Raw genomic sequence first — 17,793 nt, forward strand, 5'->3', positions numbered from 1 at the left:
CGCGGCAAGCCTAGGTGGAACAAAGTACAACTTGTACTACTGTCTGTTCAAAATAAATTAAAAGAAACCTAGCCTTATACATTGGGGATTTTTGTTGCTTTTTTCCTGTTGTACCAGACTCATACCAAACCGTGATGCCAAAACGGAGGTACGTACCAAACCGTGGCTTCTGTGTACCATTACACCCCTAGTGTGAACAGAAACTGAGACTGGGATCGCATCAGAGCTGAAGTAAACCAGAAAATAATCCTCTAAAAAGAAAAGAGTTCCCTTTCAAAAACAGAGGTCCTCTTTTTTGGTCAGTTTTTACTTGAAGATATTAAAAAGTCGCAATTACCATAGCATCCTCGATGTTCCCTTTTGTCAGAGTGATGCACAACCCCTCTTTGGTCAGCCATTGATCAGAGTTGGTCTTACTCTGAACCAGTCCACCATGATGAGACGTGGCGGGTCCAGTAGCATTGTCCTGATGAGAAGGACTGACGCCGTCGTCTCCAAATGCCTTCCGGACAGCCGACTCCATGGCCTGAACGGTTATGTCGTCTCGGTCCACAAAATGGATGCTCTTCAGGGTGTTGTTACCATACATATTGTCACAATAGTCCTTTACCGCTTTGACGATAGTGTCTGCACACAAGATGAGAGGAAATCCACGGTTTATGCCGATGGCTGGCAGAGCTACTGACAGGCTGCCGTGCTCTCCTGCCAGTTCTAGGCTTCTTCTAACAGCTCTCCTCAACTGCCCCTTGGACCTCTTTGAATCAAGTGAAACAAATTGGGGTCCCACTGCGTGGATGATTTGTTTGCAGCTAAGCAGGCCCCCTGCCCCGGTTACAACACAGTCTCCTGGTTTGAGCGGTCCTCTCTGCTTTATGATTCTGTCCAACTCTTCCCCCAGCTGAGGGCCAGCGGCATTCAGGAGTGGCCAGGCCAGGCCTCCACTATGATTCAAATTCTCATCAGAAGGAATTACGATGGCATTCACCGGGTAACTGCACATGTCAGCCTGGCAAACAGCTATTTCTACTCCGTCGGGTGTCTGAAACTGGTATGTGGGATTATGTTGTCTTCTAGGGGAGGAATCCTGTCTGCCATCAAGCTCATCGACCAACTGGACCAAGCAGCCTGTGGTGTTCATGATTGATGAAACGTACATAGTTTCTGCATCCTTGAAGAACTTCTTTGCTCCAGGCTTGGGGACTTTCAGAGTATCAGAGACTACTGAAGAGACAACACCATCAAGTAGGTCCTTACAGTCTCTGACATTGGCTCTGGAACCACTTAGGCAGATGGCTTCTTTATTGAAGGTAACAACCACTCCGTCTTTCACTTTGCTTGACCAAGTATTTCGCTTATGTTCCTGAATATATCTGACTATGGTGTCAGGCTTGACTGTGACAACTTCTTCAACTCTAGCATTCTGGTGCAAGAAATCATCAAGTTTATTGCAAATTAGTTCAACAGCATCATTGAAGCCTGACACCACTACTTGCTGACCTGGCGCAGTAGCAAGTGTCTGAATCAAAACTTTGCTGAACGACGAATTGGTGGTCTTCTCCAGATCAGTGACCAGATTATCCCACTCTGGCATCTTCAGGACCTCCCTGTCTTCAATGTCAGTATTTCGAGAGATCAGCTGTTTTTTTAATTCCTCCTCAGCTTTATTGAGAGCACTGTCAGAAACAGCTAGGAGCTGCACCGTCTTTTCACTTATCTCAAGAGCTGCGTCTATGTTCTTAGACGTGAGAAGAGAGCTTGTGAGCTTTTCTTGATCGTCAGCCTTCAAGAAATCAAGCACAAAGTCATCCACATGCAATGTTTGACGTTTTAGCGCCAGCACTCCCTCCATTATCTTTTTGATTGCACTTCCAACCTCATCGATTAAGCCATAAGTGACAAACATCTGGCTCTCCTTATTGTATGCTATTTTAAGCTCAGGGTATTCACGTAATATCTTGTCCTGAAGGCCATCTTGAAACAAGAGGTGGTAAACAGACGACGACAACTGGATCTCCTCCGTTTTGCTCGATTTCTCTCTCTGGACTTTTTGGGAAATCCCAAGCAGAATCTCCCGGAGAGGCTTCTCCAGTCGGTCCACATGGTCCTTGACGCCTGCCACTGATAGGAGACCCTTATCTTTATCAGCAACTACAATCACAGTCTTGTTCAACGCCGCTCGTCTGACCTCTGCTTCGGACTCTTCCCACACAGTCGACTGAACCTGCAGCTCAAGAGAACTGAATGTGGATAGGGCTCGCTCTAAGGCCACCTTCACCACACTTGCCCATTCATGGACGTCCTTGCCTTTGAATCCCTTTCGCTGGAGCAGAGAAGGTAGAGGGCTTAAGCACACAGTCGATTGTTTGAAGCTGAGTTTGCAGAATTGGCTCTCCATCTCTTTGTAGAGCTTCTTGGCATCTTCATGCTTGTTGTGAAGGTAAGCACAAATAGCAGGATCGACACTCTCTGAGAAGGCAGCGGGGAGGTTGGGTATAGGTTTGTCTTTGCCATAGAGGGCTGTTCCCAAGGACTCATAGAAAGGAAAAACCTTGATAGGTTTCATCATGATGACATGCTTCTTTTCGACGACTCTCTGAACAGCTGGTCAGAAGAAAAAAACGTGACATTTTTTACGTCAGACCCTTACAAACACACGTAGATCATTATGCAGATAGAGAATAACATAATCACTCTACCTTTGGGGTTTTTAAAGGTGATGATAGCAGATTGTTCCTCGTCATTGGACAGGACATGTTCCACATCCATGCCGTCTTTGTCAAAGTACAGGTGAAGGTAGTCTTGGCTGACATTTGGTATGTCTTCAATTATAACTTTGGTCGTGACGTCTAGAGCTCGGACAGATATTCCCCTATTCTTGACAATCTTGTTGCTGGGGCAGCCGGTAATGAAAGCAATGTTTTCTGTTGAGTAATAAAAACACAAGTCAGATACAATACAGTGCACTATAGAGTGTGTTGGATCAGAGGAGACTGGAGAAGGTAGTGTATTATAGAGAGTAAGATCAGGAGACTGGAGAAGGTAGTGTATAGGCCTGCCGCGATAAGCAATAAATCGATTAATTGCCGCGATAATTAAAATGAATGCAATGATTTTGACGGGCGCGATTAATTGCTATTTGCGCGTTTGTTTTAATGAGGCGGAACCAGTGCCCCTTGTCAGTCTCTCTCCGTATGGGGGGCCGCTGGCGTTACTACAGAGCACAGCACGGGAGCTCCGTGGGGCAGTAGCAACGCCACATATAACTACATTTCTCAATAGTGTTGCTCCTTTTAACCAAGTAGCGTTATTTGTAGTGTAACGTTAGAATAACACAGAATAACGTTAATACAATTACATGCATCATTGTTTACAATGAACGGGTGGGGCTAGTCAAAGGACTGGAGACGGGGACAAGTTAAACATGAATTAATTTATTATAACGGGTCGTTTTCGAGTCGTGCTGCAGTGCCTACGCACCACAGCTATTCTATTATATACTGCTTTGACGCTTCCTCCTCATCGTTGATTGCCTGTAGTAGCTGCATCTAACGTTAGTAGCTAACGTTAAAGCTAAAAAACACAACCGGACGAGACAAGTTGTCGGCTAGGATAATCACAACAATACTTCCGGTCCGGTCGGTGGGCTTCAAAATAAAAGTCTTAAACACCGGAAAAGACGGAGCGGTGGGCTTCAAAATAAAAGTTTTGGGAAATAAATTTCTCAAAAAAATTCTCTAACCGGTCGCAATAATATCGCTTATCGCGATATTTTCGGGGGCAATTAATCGCCCAGCAAAATGTGTTATCGTGGCAGGCCTAGTAGTGTATTATAGAGAGTAAGACCAGGAGACTGGAGAAGGTAGTGTATTATAGAGAGTAAGGCCAGGAGACTAGAGAAGGTAGTGTATTATAGAGAGTAAGATCAGGAGACTGGAGAAGGTAGTGCACTATACGCAGGGGTTCCCAAACTGAGGGTACGCGGCACGGGTCCGGGGGTGCCGACATATCGGCTTGAATTTGTTAAAGGAAAACTCCAACATTTTGGGAAATTAGCTAACATCTTCCCTGGAGTTAGACAAGAAGATACCTTTTTTGTCTCTGTGCGTGCATTTAGCTTAGGGAACAGTCGCTCTGTTAGCGTAGCTTAGCTTCATCACTGGAAGTGGGGGGGTTTTGCAGCCTGACGTTCCCTAGTGCCCTACAGTGACCAAATACACTCCAAATACAACTCCAAAACGTTCCTGTAAACATGTTGTGACCTGTGTATTTACCACGTGGAGAAATAAAAAATAATTGAATTCGACAATTACGTTTTCTAAGCAGATATACTCCGAATTTTTTTTGCCGAACGACTCCTCTCTGCGTGCAGTCAGTGATTTCTATGTGGAAGCCGTGTTTGTTTACATTCTCATTCATTCAAAGGATCCGAACTGATTGAAGTTTATGGATACCATGACTTAAAATCCTCTTACCTTGACGATTAAAAGCCTCCCCAATTTAGAAAACAGTAATCCAATGGCTGGTATTGATAATATAATACTAACTACTGCACGCTCGGAGCTAACACAGAGCCGGACGGTCACTAAAGCAAATATAATGACTTCCTTTCTGGGGGTTTTAAAAATAACAGAGCGACGTCTATAGCAGCGGAATACGTTTATTTTGTACATTATCTAACGTTAACACAAACCTAAACTAACTTTAGGTTAGTTGTAACGTTAGTTTAGGTTCGTGTTAACGTTAGATAATGTACAAAATAAACGTATTCCGCTGCTATAGACGTCGCTCTTTTATTTTGAAAACCCCCAGAAAGGAAGTCATGTAAACAAACACGGCTTCCACGTAGAAATCACTGACTGCGCGCAGAGAGGAGTCGTTCGGCAAAAAATTGTTCCGAGTATATCTGCTTAGAAAACGTAATTGTCGAATTCAATTATTTTTTATTTCTCCACGTGGTAAATACACAGGTCACAACATGTTTACAAGAACGTTTTGGAGTTGTATTTAGAGTGTATTTGGTGACTGTAGGGCAAAACCCCCCCACTTCCAGTGATGAAGCTAAGCTACGCTAACAGAGCTAAATGCACGCACAGAGACAAAAAAGGTATGTATCTTCTTGTCTAACTCCAGGGAAGATGTTAAATAAGCTAATTTCCCAAAATGTTGGAGTTTTCCTTTAAAACGCTTGTCGATTGCATACTGAAAGTAAATTGGGCACTATTCAGGAACCATTTGCAGCAGATGCATAAGTCTGGCCTCTTTTCTTCCACAACAGGAATCATTTACAGAGGTTTGAACACACTGAAATAATTTCTAATTTGTCAGAATTATTTTGCAGAACCATCTACTCTATAGTTATTAGCTGAAAGCAATGCTGGGGGAATAGCCTGAAGTCTTACCTAGAACATGTCCAAAGTTGATAACAATATCACAAAAATGTGTTTTACACATCTTTATGTAATGGTATGTTTAGGCGTTAAATTTTTTTTGGAGATGAGTCAACACTAGCCCAGTCCCCTCTCGCCCTCCCCCAGTAATCTCTTGTCACATACACCACCCCCACCCCTTCTCACCCCCTTCTCACACAACAGATCAATGCTCCGAGACAGGCGCACATTCATTCTCTTGCATACGGTACGCTTTTACCGCTTCTCTGTCTCAGAAAACCAACTTAAGTAAGATGTCATTCTTTTCAGAATCTCATTGGCTACACAAACGGTCAATCATTTTCAGAGTCAGTGGTGATTTGTCCGGTCATTGAGAGCCGAAACTGGAGGTAGTAATTTTTTCTAAACAGACCAGTCACCAGACGGTGAAAATGATTGACCGTTTTTGTAGCCAATGAAATTCTGGAGCTAATCTTACATGAGGGTTGATTCCTACGGTAAAGGGAGAGAAGAAGATTAATAACTTGTTTGTTTGGAGAATTTCTCACTCGCCGTCGAAATGAACGAGCGGTCGGCCATTTTGGACGAATTATTACCGATACAAGGTTTACAAAAACATCTGTAAAACACACATTTTCCGTGGGATTGTTATAAACCTTGGACCTGTACTGTAGATAAGACTTCAGGCTATGGAACAGTTATTGTTTTGCAGCTCCTACCTCTCAGCTGGAACTCAAAAACATTCATCTGGCAACAAGTAAACAAAACATGAGTAAGCAAAACTTTAATTTCAGTGTGTTCAAACCACTAACTCTATTACATTAGAAGTGATTCTTCTCCTGTTGTGGAAGAATGTTCAGAATGTTTCCTTTCAAAAGAGACCAGACCAGTTTTATGCTAAATGTTCCCTCAGCATAAGGGGTTAACTGTGGAATGTGTGTCAGCATCTGCACAGACGGGGCTGCGTCAATGACGGGAGAGTGAAGGGCTTTGTAACTAACATGAGAAGGGAAAATCCAGACATGCAGATAACCCACTGCACGCTACAGAGAAGCCCTCGTCGCCAAGGCTATGCCCCCAGACAAGCTAAAAGCAATTGGTTTTGATAGTTTATCAGTGAGCTGGATACAATCCTACCTGGAGGGGAGGGAACAGATGGTGGAAGTAAACGGTACACTATCCCCCCCCCTCACAGTGAGCTGTGGTGTTCCACAAGGAAGCATACTAGGACCGCTACTATTCCTAATTTATGCAAATGACATGTCGTCAGCTTGTGACTGCAACTTGTTCCTGTTTGCGGACGACTCAGCCCTGCTGGTCTCTGACAAGAACAAGTTACAGGTTGAAAAAGCCCTCAGCTCGGAACTAGGCAAAATCTGCATATGGCTCGCCGACAACAAACTATCATTACACATGGGCAAAACAGAGTCCATTCTCTTCGGTTCAAATAACAAACTCAGCAAGACCGACGGCTTCTCGGTTACAGTGGGTGACAATATTATCACAAGGAAAGATGAAATTACCTACCTGGGTTCCATCCTAGAGGCTAATCTTTCCTGTGACAAAATGGCATCCAATGTAATAAAAAAAGTCAACCAACGAACGCGATTCTTGTACCGGATCTCCTCTCTGGTAAACAAGAATACCCTGAAGACTCTAGCAGGAGCACTCATTCAAGGGTACTACGACTATGCTTGCACCTCATGGTACCAAAGCACCTCAAAGGCACTAAAAAACAAATTACAAACATCTCAAAACAAGCTAGTCAGACTACTACTTGACCTGACTCCTAGAACCCACCTCACCCCTGCCCACTTTGACAACCTAGGATGGCTTAGAGTAGACGACAGAGTACAGCAACTTGCAATGGGCCTGGTCTACAAGATACACTACGCGACCAAGGTACCCATGTACATGTCAAAATACTTCCCAAAGGTCAGTGAATACCACGATCACAACACCAGAGGGAGCTCCACAAATCATGTAAAACCCAGATTCGGATCAAACAAGGGACTAAACACGTTTCGCAATTATGCCACATCAATGTGGAACGCCCTGCCTAAAGCTGTAAAGGAATGTGAATCACTACCCACCTTCAAAAACACTCTCAAAAAACACCTACGTGAGACTGCAATTCAAAACTGGCCCCTACAAATGTCCTAACCTAGTTGTACAGTAAATGACCAAGTAAGGCTTTGTCAATATTCCAATGTACAGTGTAAAATGTGTGTGTGTCCCCTTCCCAACCCCCCCCCCCCCCCCCCACCTCCAATGTACAGCCCTCACCCAACCCACCCAACCCCACCCCACCCAACCAACCTCCTCCAATGTACAGTTTCTATGCCAAATGTATATACACTCCTTTTCTGGACACTTTTGTATCACAAACAGTACTGTATTTGCAAATCTGATATGTCATAAATGTATAGATGTAGCAGTACTGTCTATCTGTATGTCATATATGTTATGATGAATTGAAAATGGGGGACCCTGATGTAAACAAGTCGAAAGTCTTTCTCTGGTCTGCATCCCCTTAACAATTGTATGTATTGAGCTGTACTGTACTGTACCCATTCTGCAATCTGTTAATAAACTTTTCAATCAATCAATCAAGACATCACTGAAGTCTTGGACCAAGTGGTGAAAATGGTCAACTACGTCAAGTCACGCCCGCTGAAGTCACGGATTTTCAGCATACTCTGCAATGAGATGAAGTCCGAGCATGAGGCACTCCTATAAGGCTGAGGCCACTTATCGATTTATCGATCATTATCGATAACTGCGTGAAATCGATAAGTGGCGATGTAAAAATGTTTTTATTATTATAAAATAAGGTCTGCCAGTGAATTTGTTGACATTTTCCGGATTTTTTTCAGCGTGAATCAAAAGAGCAGACCTGAAAGTACATGCTACTTTTGATTTGGTGTCGATAGATCAATAAATAACTGAAAGAGGATCATTTAAATTCGATGCTAATACGTTTTTACGCATGCGTAAATTGTAATCTATTTGGATATCTTCGCCGTTTTAGATCATAGAATGAAACTGTAAACGGTAAAAAATACCGGAAACTGCCGACTCAGAACTACAAGTTGACTACAAGTCAAGAGGAAATGCTTTGGAGACGGTAAAGATCCAAAAAACATGGTGGACATCATGCTAGCTTCGCTGTTTGGCGTGCTCTTTTGTGCCGTTTTTGGAGGATTAAGAAAATAATTGTTTATACATGGGCAACCTGAGGGCGCATTTTCATTGTTTCTAAGGCTTCATGCAGCATGTTTAGATCCGCTCAGAGTAGGAAAACCCATCTTCTAAAATCGTTTTTTTGTTTTGGGTTGCACATTATGCAGTATACAGTCTATACAGTATGTACAGTAGTATGTACAGTATGAAACCAAACGGTCAGGTCATATATGTGAGACTGTGCTGAAAAGAATGCTACCAAAGATACCACGGTAAACCATTTTTAAATGTGAATTATACAATTGAAATCAAAAGTAGCCAAAACGTTGAAAATAGTCCAGGATTAAGAAAAAAAAATATTATTTAACCTTAGTTTGTGTGTCCGTGTCGTGGCCTCATGGGCCAACTACAGCATCGCAAAAATTACAGTGAGTGCATGTGACACACACACAAACTAACGTTACATTTTTATTTATTTTTTAAAACAGTATTTTAATGGTAATTTTAGTTTTAGTTTTTGAGGACTGCATACTTTTTTTGCAAACCAAAATACTATACTTAAAGGGGAACTATTTTACTATTTCTTTCACTATTTGGGCACTTTTACACAATTCCTGTGAGTCTATGGAACACCTCTGTAATATATATATATTTTTTTATTCATTGTTTTGTATTTCTAATCAAGTCCTCAAAAACAGCATTTTTTTTACCTCAAGATCTCGAGCTGTTTTGAGCCTGGGCTCCTAAACCACTGCGCAGCGGCGTCGTCGCCTGAACATTAACATGCAGCGGTGTCTTTCTGACATCACATATCGCGCACATTTTCAAATGACTCAGTTCAGTGAGGGTGAATATTATGAGAGGAGAATTGGAAGAATGCGCCAATATGAGAATTTTGAGACATAGATCATATTAATATAAGTTCACATAGCTAGGAAACAATGCTAAACACTCAAAAAGGCCATTTATAAGATAGTTCCCCTTTAATACTTATAGCACATGTATGAGCCTGGTCTTTTTTTAAAGATGACATTCTTAGGTTTCTGATACAATAAAGAAAATTCACTTTTAGTGCTAATGAAATAGAGTAACATAGGTCTGAACTTGAGTTGTAGAAAAACGTGTTACTCATGTTGTTCTGTAGTAGTTAGTAGTCCAGAAGTAGTATTTACCCAAATATGTGTATGGCTGAGAAGACACGCTGAGTCCATAGCCTGAAGTCTTGTGTAGTACATGTCCAAATTTCATAAATATCCGTTCAGAAATTAGTGATTAGAAGCGGTTTTGGTAAAAGGTGAGAGCTCAGAAAACGATTTTGTCATAGACTTCAATGCATTTGACGGAGAATTCTCTTCCCGTTTTGGCTCGTGAGTTTTCACCTAGATCCCTGATTCGCTCATTCCCACTTGGGGTACCATTGGAAAGCGCTACTCATTGGTTACAACCCTGTCTAATGACTTTCGAGATCGCCAAATGATTGACGGAGGTAGAGGCTCGAGAGTCGGGAGTGGTATTAAAAAAAGTGTGCTGTGTACTTCGGCGCACGCCTCACATATCGGCATGTAACTCGAGAACCGCTGAATGGACTTTGTCACCTGAAAGGGCTATCGACAGGCAACAAATAGGGCTTTAATTCGATATATATATTGTATTAAGAAATATGCACACCCGAGCAACTAGAGGTCGCCAACATGTGGGCCGTTGCATCTAAGAGATAATAAAATAAAAAAAGATTCTATATTTATCGATAATTTGGTCCCGATTTATCGATTCTTCCAAATGGCATATTGTCTCAGCCTTACACTCCTATTACACACAGAGGTCCGCTGGTGGCCACGGGGTATGGTTGTATCCCGCGTTTATGAGCTCCGATTTGAACTGATGGCTTTTGCCAGTGAGCACGATATGCCTTACAAAAGAACAACTGGATGATGAATGTGATTCTCTCACATACGCCAAGAACAAGACATGCACGCGGCTGGGAGTGGAAGAGGACCTGCGTGTTGCGCTGTCCACCATCTCTCCCTGCATAAAGAGACTCTGCTCCCAAAAGCCGGCGCATGTGTCCCACTAAATGTGCACAACAAAGCCTATTTTTTGTTTTTAATTAAATTAAGGTTTGACTGAGCTAATGCATTCTTGCCATTATCTTGTCCATGCATGAATGTTAATTACTTTTATTATCCTGTTAAAACTCATTGGAGAAATACATTGTCATTACACATTATTACAAAGGCATTATTTTCAGCCAAAACAAGATACTTATTCATAATATTATTCATCAATAATTAATCATGATTTGGTCTGTTAATTGATAAGATGTAAAAAAAAATTGGGGGGGTTGGGGTGCCTTGGAGAAGAAGAAAATATTCAGGGGAACCTTGGTTAAAAAAAAGTTTGGGAACCTCTGTTAGATCAGGAGACTGGAGAAGGTAGCTGCTGGCTATCATGGACAATGCCAACCACCCTCTCCACCAAACCCTGGTGGGGCAGAGCAGCAGTCGCAGCGGATGGCTCATCTCCCTGCACTTGCGGACTGAGCGGACTGAGCGGCACAGGAGGTCCTTTGTCCCCACAGCCATTAGACTGTTTAACAACTCAGTCTAGTGCGGGGGATCTTGACCTGGGGCGGTTGTTTGTTTCCCGTACCCCATTTACCTCCCCACACCGGTTTTCTATACACGGTTTTATTTATCACATTTTTATTATTATTATTACGATGTTAGGTATAGTGGGGCGGTTAAGCAAACTAATTGTGCATTTTATGAAAGAAGCATGAAACTTTCAGCATATCATCTATATCTATCGTGATTTCAGACGTGGAAACACTTTCAGAATGACCTCTGGTGACCTTGAGGGGTCGTTGACCTCAGCATTGCATTTTTCTACTTTTCGTCCCATTATTCTCCTTTATAATAATATATATGTTTGTTAAAATGGCAGTTTTGTTCTAATAAAGACATTCACTTGCTCAGCCATGGCCTTGTGTCCATGTGTCAGTTTGTTGCATGATTTTACTGCAGTAGACCAACAGAGGGCAGTAGCCTGAAAAGAGTGCACATGAGAGAAGAGAAGAGATTTTGATGTATGGACAGGTGAGAATTTGTATCATGTTCTTATTGATCAAATACTATTTCTAGCTGTTGATGAATGAAATTAAATTAAATACAGTTAGCTATCTAGCTAGCAACTAGCAAGCTAGCCATTGTGTAATGTTAGCCAATCCACCTCCAACCTCTTCACCATTAATTCCTCCAAAGAGGGTGTTAATGACATTTTTCTCACTAAATATGTACAAAAATAAATACATGTATGATGTCCTTCCCCTAGACTCGATTTGGAGGAAGGATATCCCAAACTTGGAAGTAAATTTTGATTGGGATGAAGTCTGGGCAAACGTTCGGCTATCATCACGCAACCCGGATCATCAACAGATTAATCTTAATTTTGTTCATAGGATTTACCTGACTCCTAGACGTTTGCAACTAATGGGGCTCAGACAAGACCCTCGATGCTCCTTGTGTTTAAACGGTGCTCTTGGTACATGTATGCATATGTATTGGGAATGCTCTCCTGTTAAGATATTCTGGGAAAAAGTAACCACTCAATTATCAGAATTTTTATCTCTGACCATACCTATACTGCCTTCTGTATTGTTGTTGAATGATGTTTCTCAGTTATCAACCTCTGTACATACGGCTGCCAAAAAGTTGATAGGGTCACGCTGGATTCAACCGGATAAAATGTGCCGGAAGGTATGGGTTCTTACCCATCTCGATGTGATTTATCTAAAGATATCTACTGCACGAATTTTAGGTGTTAATGAAGCCAGCATAGCAATCTGGTTAGCTGTGGTGGAGAAGATAAAGGGAAGCATATGAACTTGTAATTTCTGATGTTAAATGGAATAGTGGATGTATTATGTATGAGGGAAGGGGAAGGAAAGAGTGAGGAAGAGCGAGCAAGAGCACATGTATTGTATTGTATTGTATTTATGATTTTTATGTCTTTTAATCTACATTTATTTTGATTTAATTACTGGACTGTCATTATTGTTATTACTATCTCTGTCATTGTCCTGTGACTTATCATAGAATTTTACTGTTACTGTATTGTTTGTCTAGTTTTATGTTAGAAAAGGGAAAATATAAAACATTTGTTCAAAGAAATTTAAATAAATACATGCGTAAAATAATACCAATATATACAATATGGTATGTTCACTACAGGATTTTTGTATGTGTCAGCTAGCTACTGGCAAGGCAGCCTACGACACTATTCAGCAATTTGATGCACAATTTGCCTGCATCATGTCAAAACGCCATATCCTGATTGATCCAGCCCAGCCTTCTACGTCTAAGAAGCTGCATTGCCCCACTAACTGGGAACTCTGTGCTCTCTGCCAAGTGGAAACAAGGGAAGCTTTGCAATGCCCTGCCCACTCAAGCAAGCCACCACTAGGCAGTGGTTATGTGTCATTGGACAGGCATCTTCTTGAATTTCACGAATTTGGACAGATACCCGCTGAGCTGGACCTAAACAGGCCCACCAAGTTACTGCTGCTAGCAATTTGAAGAATGGTGCCTGCAGCGAGTCAGGGAAAGTGTGCCTTTCGACTACTGGTTGAAAACCTTATCACTTGAGGTCCTCATGCTCATATGTCAGATCACTGCGGGAGGGCAACTTTCAGCTCTATGTGGAAACCCTCACACAGCTACTACCCTGGATGTTTGCTCTGGACCACACTCACTACTCCAGGTGGCTATCAGTGCATGTCCGTGACATGATGGTCCTCTCTGATAAACATCCATCCATCCTGGAGGAGTTCCGTGTTGGAAAGTTTGTTGTGCATAAAACAAGTCACAAATTCACTGCTATTGCAATTGACCACTGCCACGAACAGAACAAACTCATCAAAGGATCTGGTGGAGCAGTTGGCCTGACAGAGAATCCTGGGGCACTGCATCGCTGGATGGTGGCAGGCCCAGAAATTGCCAGAATGACTACAGATTTTGAGAATGAAAGCACCCCAGAAAGTGAAAATCGTCACCACAAGCAGCAGCCAGCAGTGCAAGAAACCTTCATAAAACATGTTAGGTCCCTCACAGCAGTGATCAGAGAGATGGGGAACCCATTTCTTGAAGAGAGTCAGGATCTCCTGGTGCTCGACATCATGAGTTCATGAGTTCATCAGTTGCAGACACAGTAAGGAAAGTGGAGACCTTTGTGGAAAAACGCCTGGAGCAGCAAACAAAGCCAGTCACAGATACCCTGCTCAAGAACAAATTGCCTCTGTTCAGCTGCCCACCAGTGAAAACAGTCAAAGCAGAAGATACAACTTGAAGCACTGAAGCGTGATTGCAATCTCTTCTCGCGGCTGTATGTGGCTTGCCAAACACGTGATGGCAATCTGGATCAGTTCTTCAGTCATGAAAACGAGGAAGCACCACCATCTTTATCTCAAGGAGGGAAGATGTGGCTTGGTACAAAAGCAGACCTCTTGCACTACATAATGATTGATGACACTGACTCACAACCTCCTCCTGTGGTTGATGCCGTGTTCCTTGATGGTGCAGCTGTGGTCCAGATGCTGAATCCTGGTCCAGCAAAGACCTTCCAGGACTGTGCAGATAGTGTCTTTGTGCCATATGCAAAATCCCAGCTTGAGAAAACAAGGCGTCTTGATGTTATCTGGGACATCTATATCCCAGACAGTCTGAAAGGAACCACCTGACAGAAGAGAGGGAAGGCAATCAGGAGACGGGTGATGCCTACCACTGCACTGCCAAAGCACTGGAAAGACTTCCTGCGTGTTGACGAGAACAAAACACAATTGGCAGTGTTAGAGGGTGGGAAAGCCGGTGGGTGGGGATTGGACGTTGTGGACAGCGACTCCTACAGGTCGGTTGTGTGACGCCAGTACGGCGGAAACAGGAAGTATCGGGGGCAGCGTGAGCCTCCCACGTGTTACTCCTCGCCACTGAGAGTTCGAGCTGTTGCGGTGAAAAGATGCGACAGGCTGCCTCCTTGTGTACCGGAGGGGACGCATCATTGCTTTACCCAAACGGTGCATGCTTCCGCGTTCCCGTTTTGCGCTCTGATTGGCCACTGATGTTTCTGGTCGCACCAATCGTGTGACGGCAAGTTCTTTCCCCGGTTAAGCTTAGGCACTCTTAGAGCATGGCGATAGAACAGTTAGGGTTAGGGTTTGCTGCTGGTCGAGGCGGAAATGGGCGCGTCACGCGATTGGGCGCACATGTCACATGGCCAGAAACGTCAGTGGCCAGAAACGTCAGTGGCCAATCAGATTCGCAAAACGCATGAACCGTTTGGGTAAAGCATAGACGCGGAGGGGACGCGTGTAGCCTTTTTACAACGCATCCGCGTTTCCGGCGCTCTGATTGGCCAGGTCATGTGCGCCCAATAGCGTGTTTGCCCATTTCCGCATCGAACAGCCTGCAAACTACCTGCCGTTCTATAGTCACGCTCCAAGACAAACTCTAACCTTAACCAACTTCGAAGAGTGCCTAAGCTTAACCAGTGTAGAAACTTGCCGTCCCACGATTGGCGCTCATGTCACATGACCTAGCCAATCGGAGCGCAAAACGGGAACCCGGAAACGCGGATGCGTTGTAAAAAGGCTTCAAGCGGAGGGGACATGTGATGCAAGGCTTCTATCCTCACTACAGCCGACCAGTGGGAAGCATAGTCTAGCAACGTTCAAGACAGGGAAGAATTGGAAACACGAAATTGGGATGGGAGAAAGAATAGAAAATGGGGAGAAAAAGTGGATAAAAAAAAAGTGACTATTCGTACTGTTGACACCGATGTTATAGTTCTGGCTGTGGCCATGTTTAGGAAGATCAAGCCAGAGGAAATGTGGATTGCTCTTGGTAGTGGAACCAACCTCAGATATATTGGCGTTCATGAAATAGCCAAGAAGCTGGGTCCAAGTACCTGTGCTGCTCTCCCATTGTTCCACGCACTCACAGGATGTGACACAGTCTCAGCATTTGCTAGAAGAGGAAAGAAAACAGCATGGCAGACTTGGAAGGCTTTCCCTGAAGTAACTGAGGTTTTCAATGAGCTCCTGCAGATGCAGGGTGATGTGAGTGAGCTGTCCAAGTCACGGTTGGAGCGCTTTGTCGTACTGATGTATGACAGGACAAGTGAAACCACAGAGGTAAGTGAAGCTAGAAAACAGCTCTTCACTCAGAAATCCAGAGCTCTGGAGAACATGCCCCCAACGAAGGCTGCGCTAGAGCAACACATTAAGCGTGCCAGCTATCAGGCCAATGTTAGGCGAACCCAGTGGTGCAGTGGTGGTGCCACGCGGTACCACGCCGTCCCAGCACTTTTCTGAGCAGAAGTACGCGCACACAAAAATGCGTTCACAACTTTCACTCGACTCGTCATCCGTGCGCCAAGTTCCCGGCAACTTATCTATCACCGAGTCTTTGCATAACAATAGCATAGCAATAGCATAACAAAGAACGAGAAGTGCAAAACCAAAATACAAGCCCTGTGGGGGTTTGCTTGAGCTGTGGAGCTCTGACTATGTGACAAATGGTCCCGACTGGAAGGATGAGACATAAGTTGTGCTTCAGAAGGAAACTGTCCTCATTTAGTTTGTATTTACTTTTCTAGTTTAAGTTAATTCAATTAAAGAAATTGTAACTACAATATTGTATCTACAATTACATTTTAAACATTGTTTGTTTTTCAACCATATCTGTTGACAATATAATTCCTTTATATATTGAAGGCTACATCCTGCTACCTTTTTCAGCTTCTCTATTTCAAGGCAATATTTACAAAAACTAAAACGAGTCATTTCCTATACAAACATGTTTCCTACTATTTATGCATAATAATCATCTGTTCTGTGCGCACGTGGGGGAACATGTATGCGCATGCGCGCGGGAGCGCACGTGCACGTGGCGTCATTTAAACAGAGTACAGGCACTTCTGCTATTACGACTGCACCCCTGGGCGAACCTGACCCTCAGCTGCCAAGGCCTGCTGATTGGGGCTGGGTGAAAGAAGAAATGGGATGGCAGCCACTGTGGACCACCCTTCCAGAAGCATCACAGAGCTGCTATGAACGGATCCATTGTGGTTGCAAGAAAGGGTGTACAACACGCTGAAAGTGCAAAAAGGCTGCCCTCAAGTGTACTGCCCTTTGCTCATGCTAGGATAGGTTAAGAGATGTCAACTGTTCAATAAAATTGTACGCGCATATTGTTGAAAGTCCTTTTTTGAGTCTTTGTGTTTGTGTGAGGTGTGTTTGTATGACATGAAACCCAATTGCCATATCCTATACAGCTGATTTAATCTACTAAAGCACTTTTATGACGACCAGTGGGTTCCACAACTCTTCTTTTTGATATAAATATAATACCTTTGTGCCTGGAAATACGTTAAAAATAACATTGTTTTTGAGAGCCCAAAATGTGTACAGCCTCTGACAAGTTTCAGAGGTCAATTCAGAAGTGTTTCCACGTCTGAAAACAAACTTCATGGTATATAGAAACACTGTAGAAAGTTTCATGCTTCTTTCATAAAATGCACAATAGCTTCCATATATGAGCTTATCTGCCCCACTAGTAGATCTGATGTACTTACTAATTTCCCCAAGGGGATCAATAAAGGAATATCTTATCTTACTTTTAATCCACGATGCGGACATAGTTGGTTGCGAGACTGTGAGAAACCCTGAATTTCCCCTAGGGGATGAATAAAGTATATCCATCCATCTATCTATTAAAAGGCTACAGTGAAGAGGTATATTTTTTGCTTATTTTTGAAAATGAGGGGACGGGGGTTGTGCGTCTCTCCAGCTTAGATATCTACCTTTTCCACTGTGGAACGTCACCGCAGCAGAGCAGCCGTCGGGCAGCATCTCCACACTGAAGTCTTGGCTCTTTGAGATGTTCTCCACCAGCAGTCTCAATAACTCCTCATCCATGTCCTGGGTAATATTACTCAAAACAGCTGAGGTGGAGCAAGCCTCTTCATCTGCCATCTGATGTTCAGCCGCAGGTGCACATGCATCTCCAGGAGTTGTTTTATGGGATGCTGCATTAGCAGACAGACAAACGAATGTATTTATATACTGAGCTAACAAACAAAATGTCTTCATATACCAGTGTTTCTATTTCTGTCGGGCCCCAAAAACCAACCCCCCCCCCCAACAACCAACCCCCCCCCCCCAACAAAATAG

General features: G+C 43.3%; 1 protein-coding gene across 1 annotated transcript in view; it reads right to left on the reverse strand.

Annotated features, from left to right (window-relative positions):
• Positions 1-17,538, reverse strand: part of LOC311229008 (protein mono-ADP-ribosyltransferase PARP14-like) — a gene marked incomplete at its 5' end in the record, with an annotated part of 133,212 nt that extends 115,674 nt beyond the window's left edge. Inside the window, 3 exons of the mRNA XM_084314999.1 lie at positions 338-2,601; positions 2,697-2,921; positions 17,424-17,538. Of these exons, the coding sequence (XP_084171125.1) occupies positions 338-2,601; positions 2,697-2,921; positions 17,424-17,538 (2,604 nt within the window). The remainder of the gene's footprint in view (positions 1-337; positions 2,602-2,696; positions 2,922-17,423) is intronic.
• Positions 17,539-17,793: the final 255 nt, after the last annotated feature.

This window comes from Notolepis coatsorum, assembly GCF_963971535.1.
Source record: "Notolepis coatsorum genome assembly, chromosome: 1".
NCBI lineage: Eukaryota > Metazoa > Chordata > Actinopteri > Aulopiformes > Paralepididae > Notolepis > Notolepis coatsorum.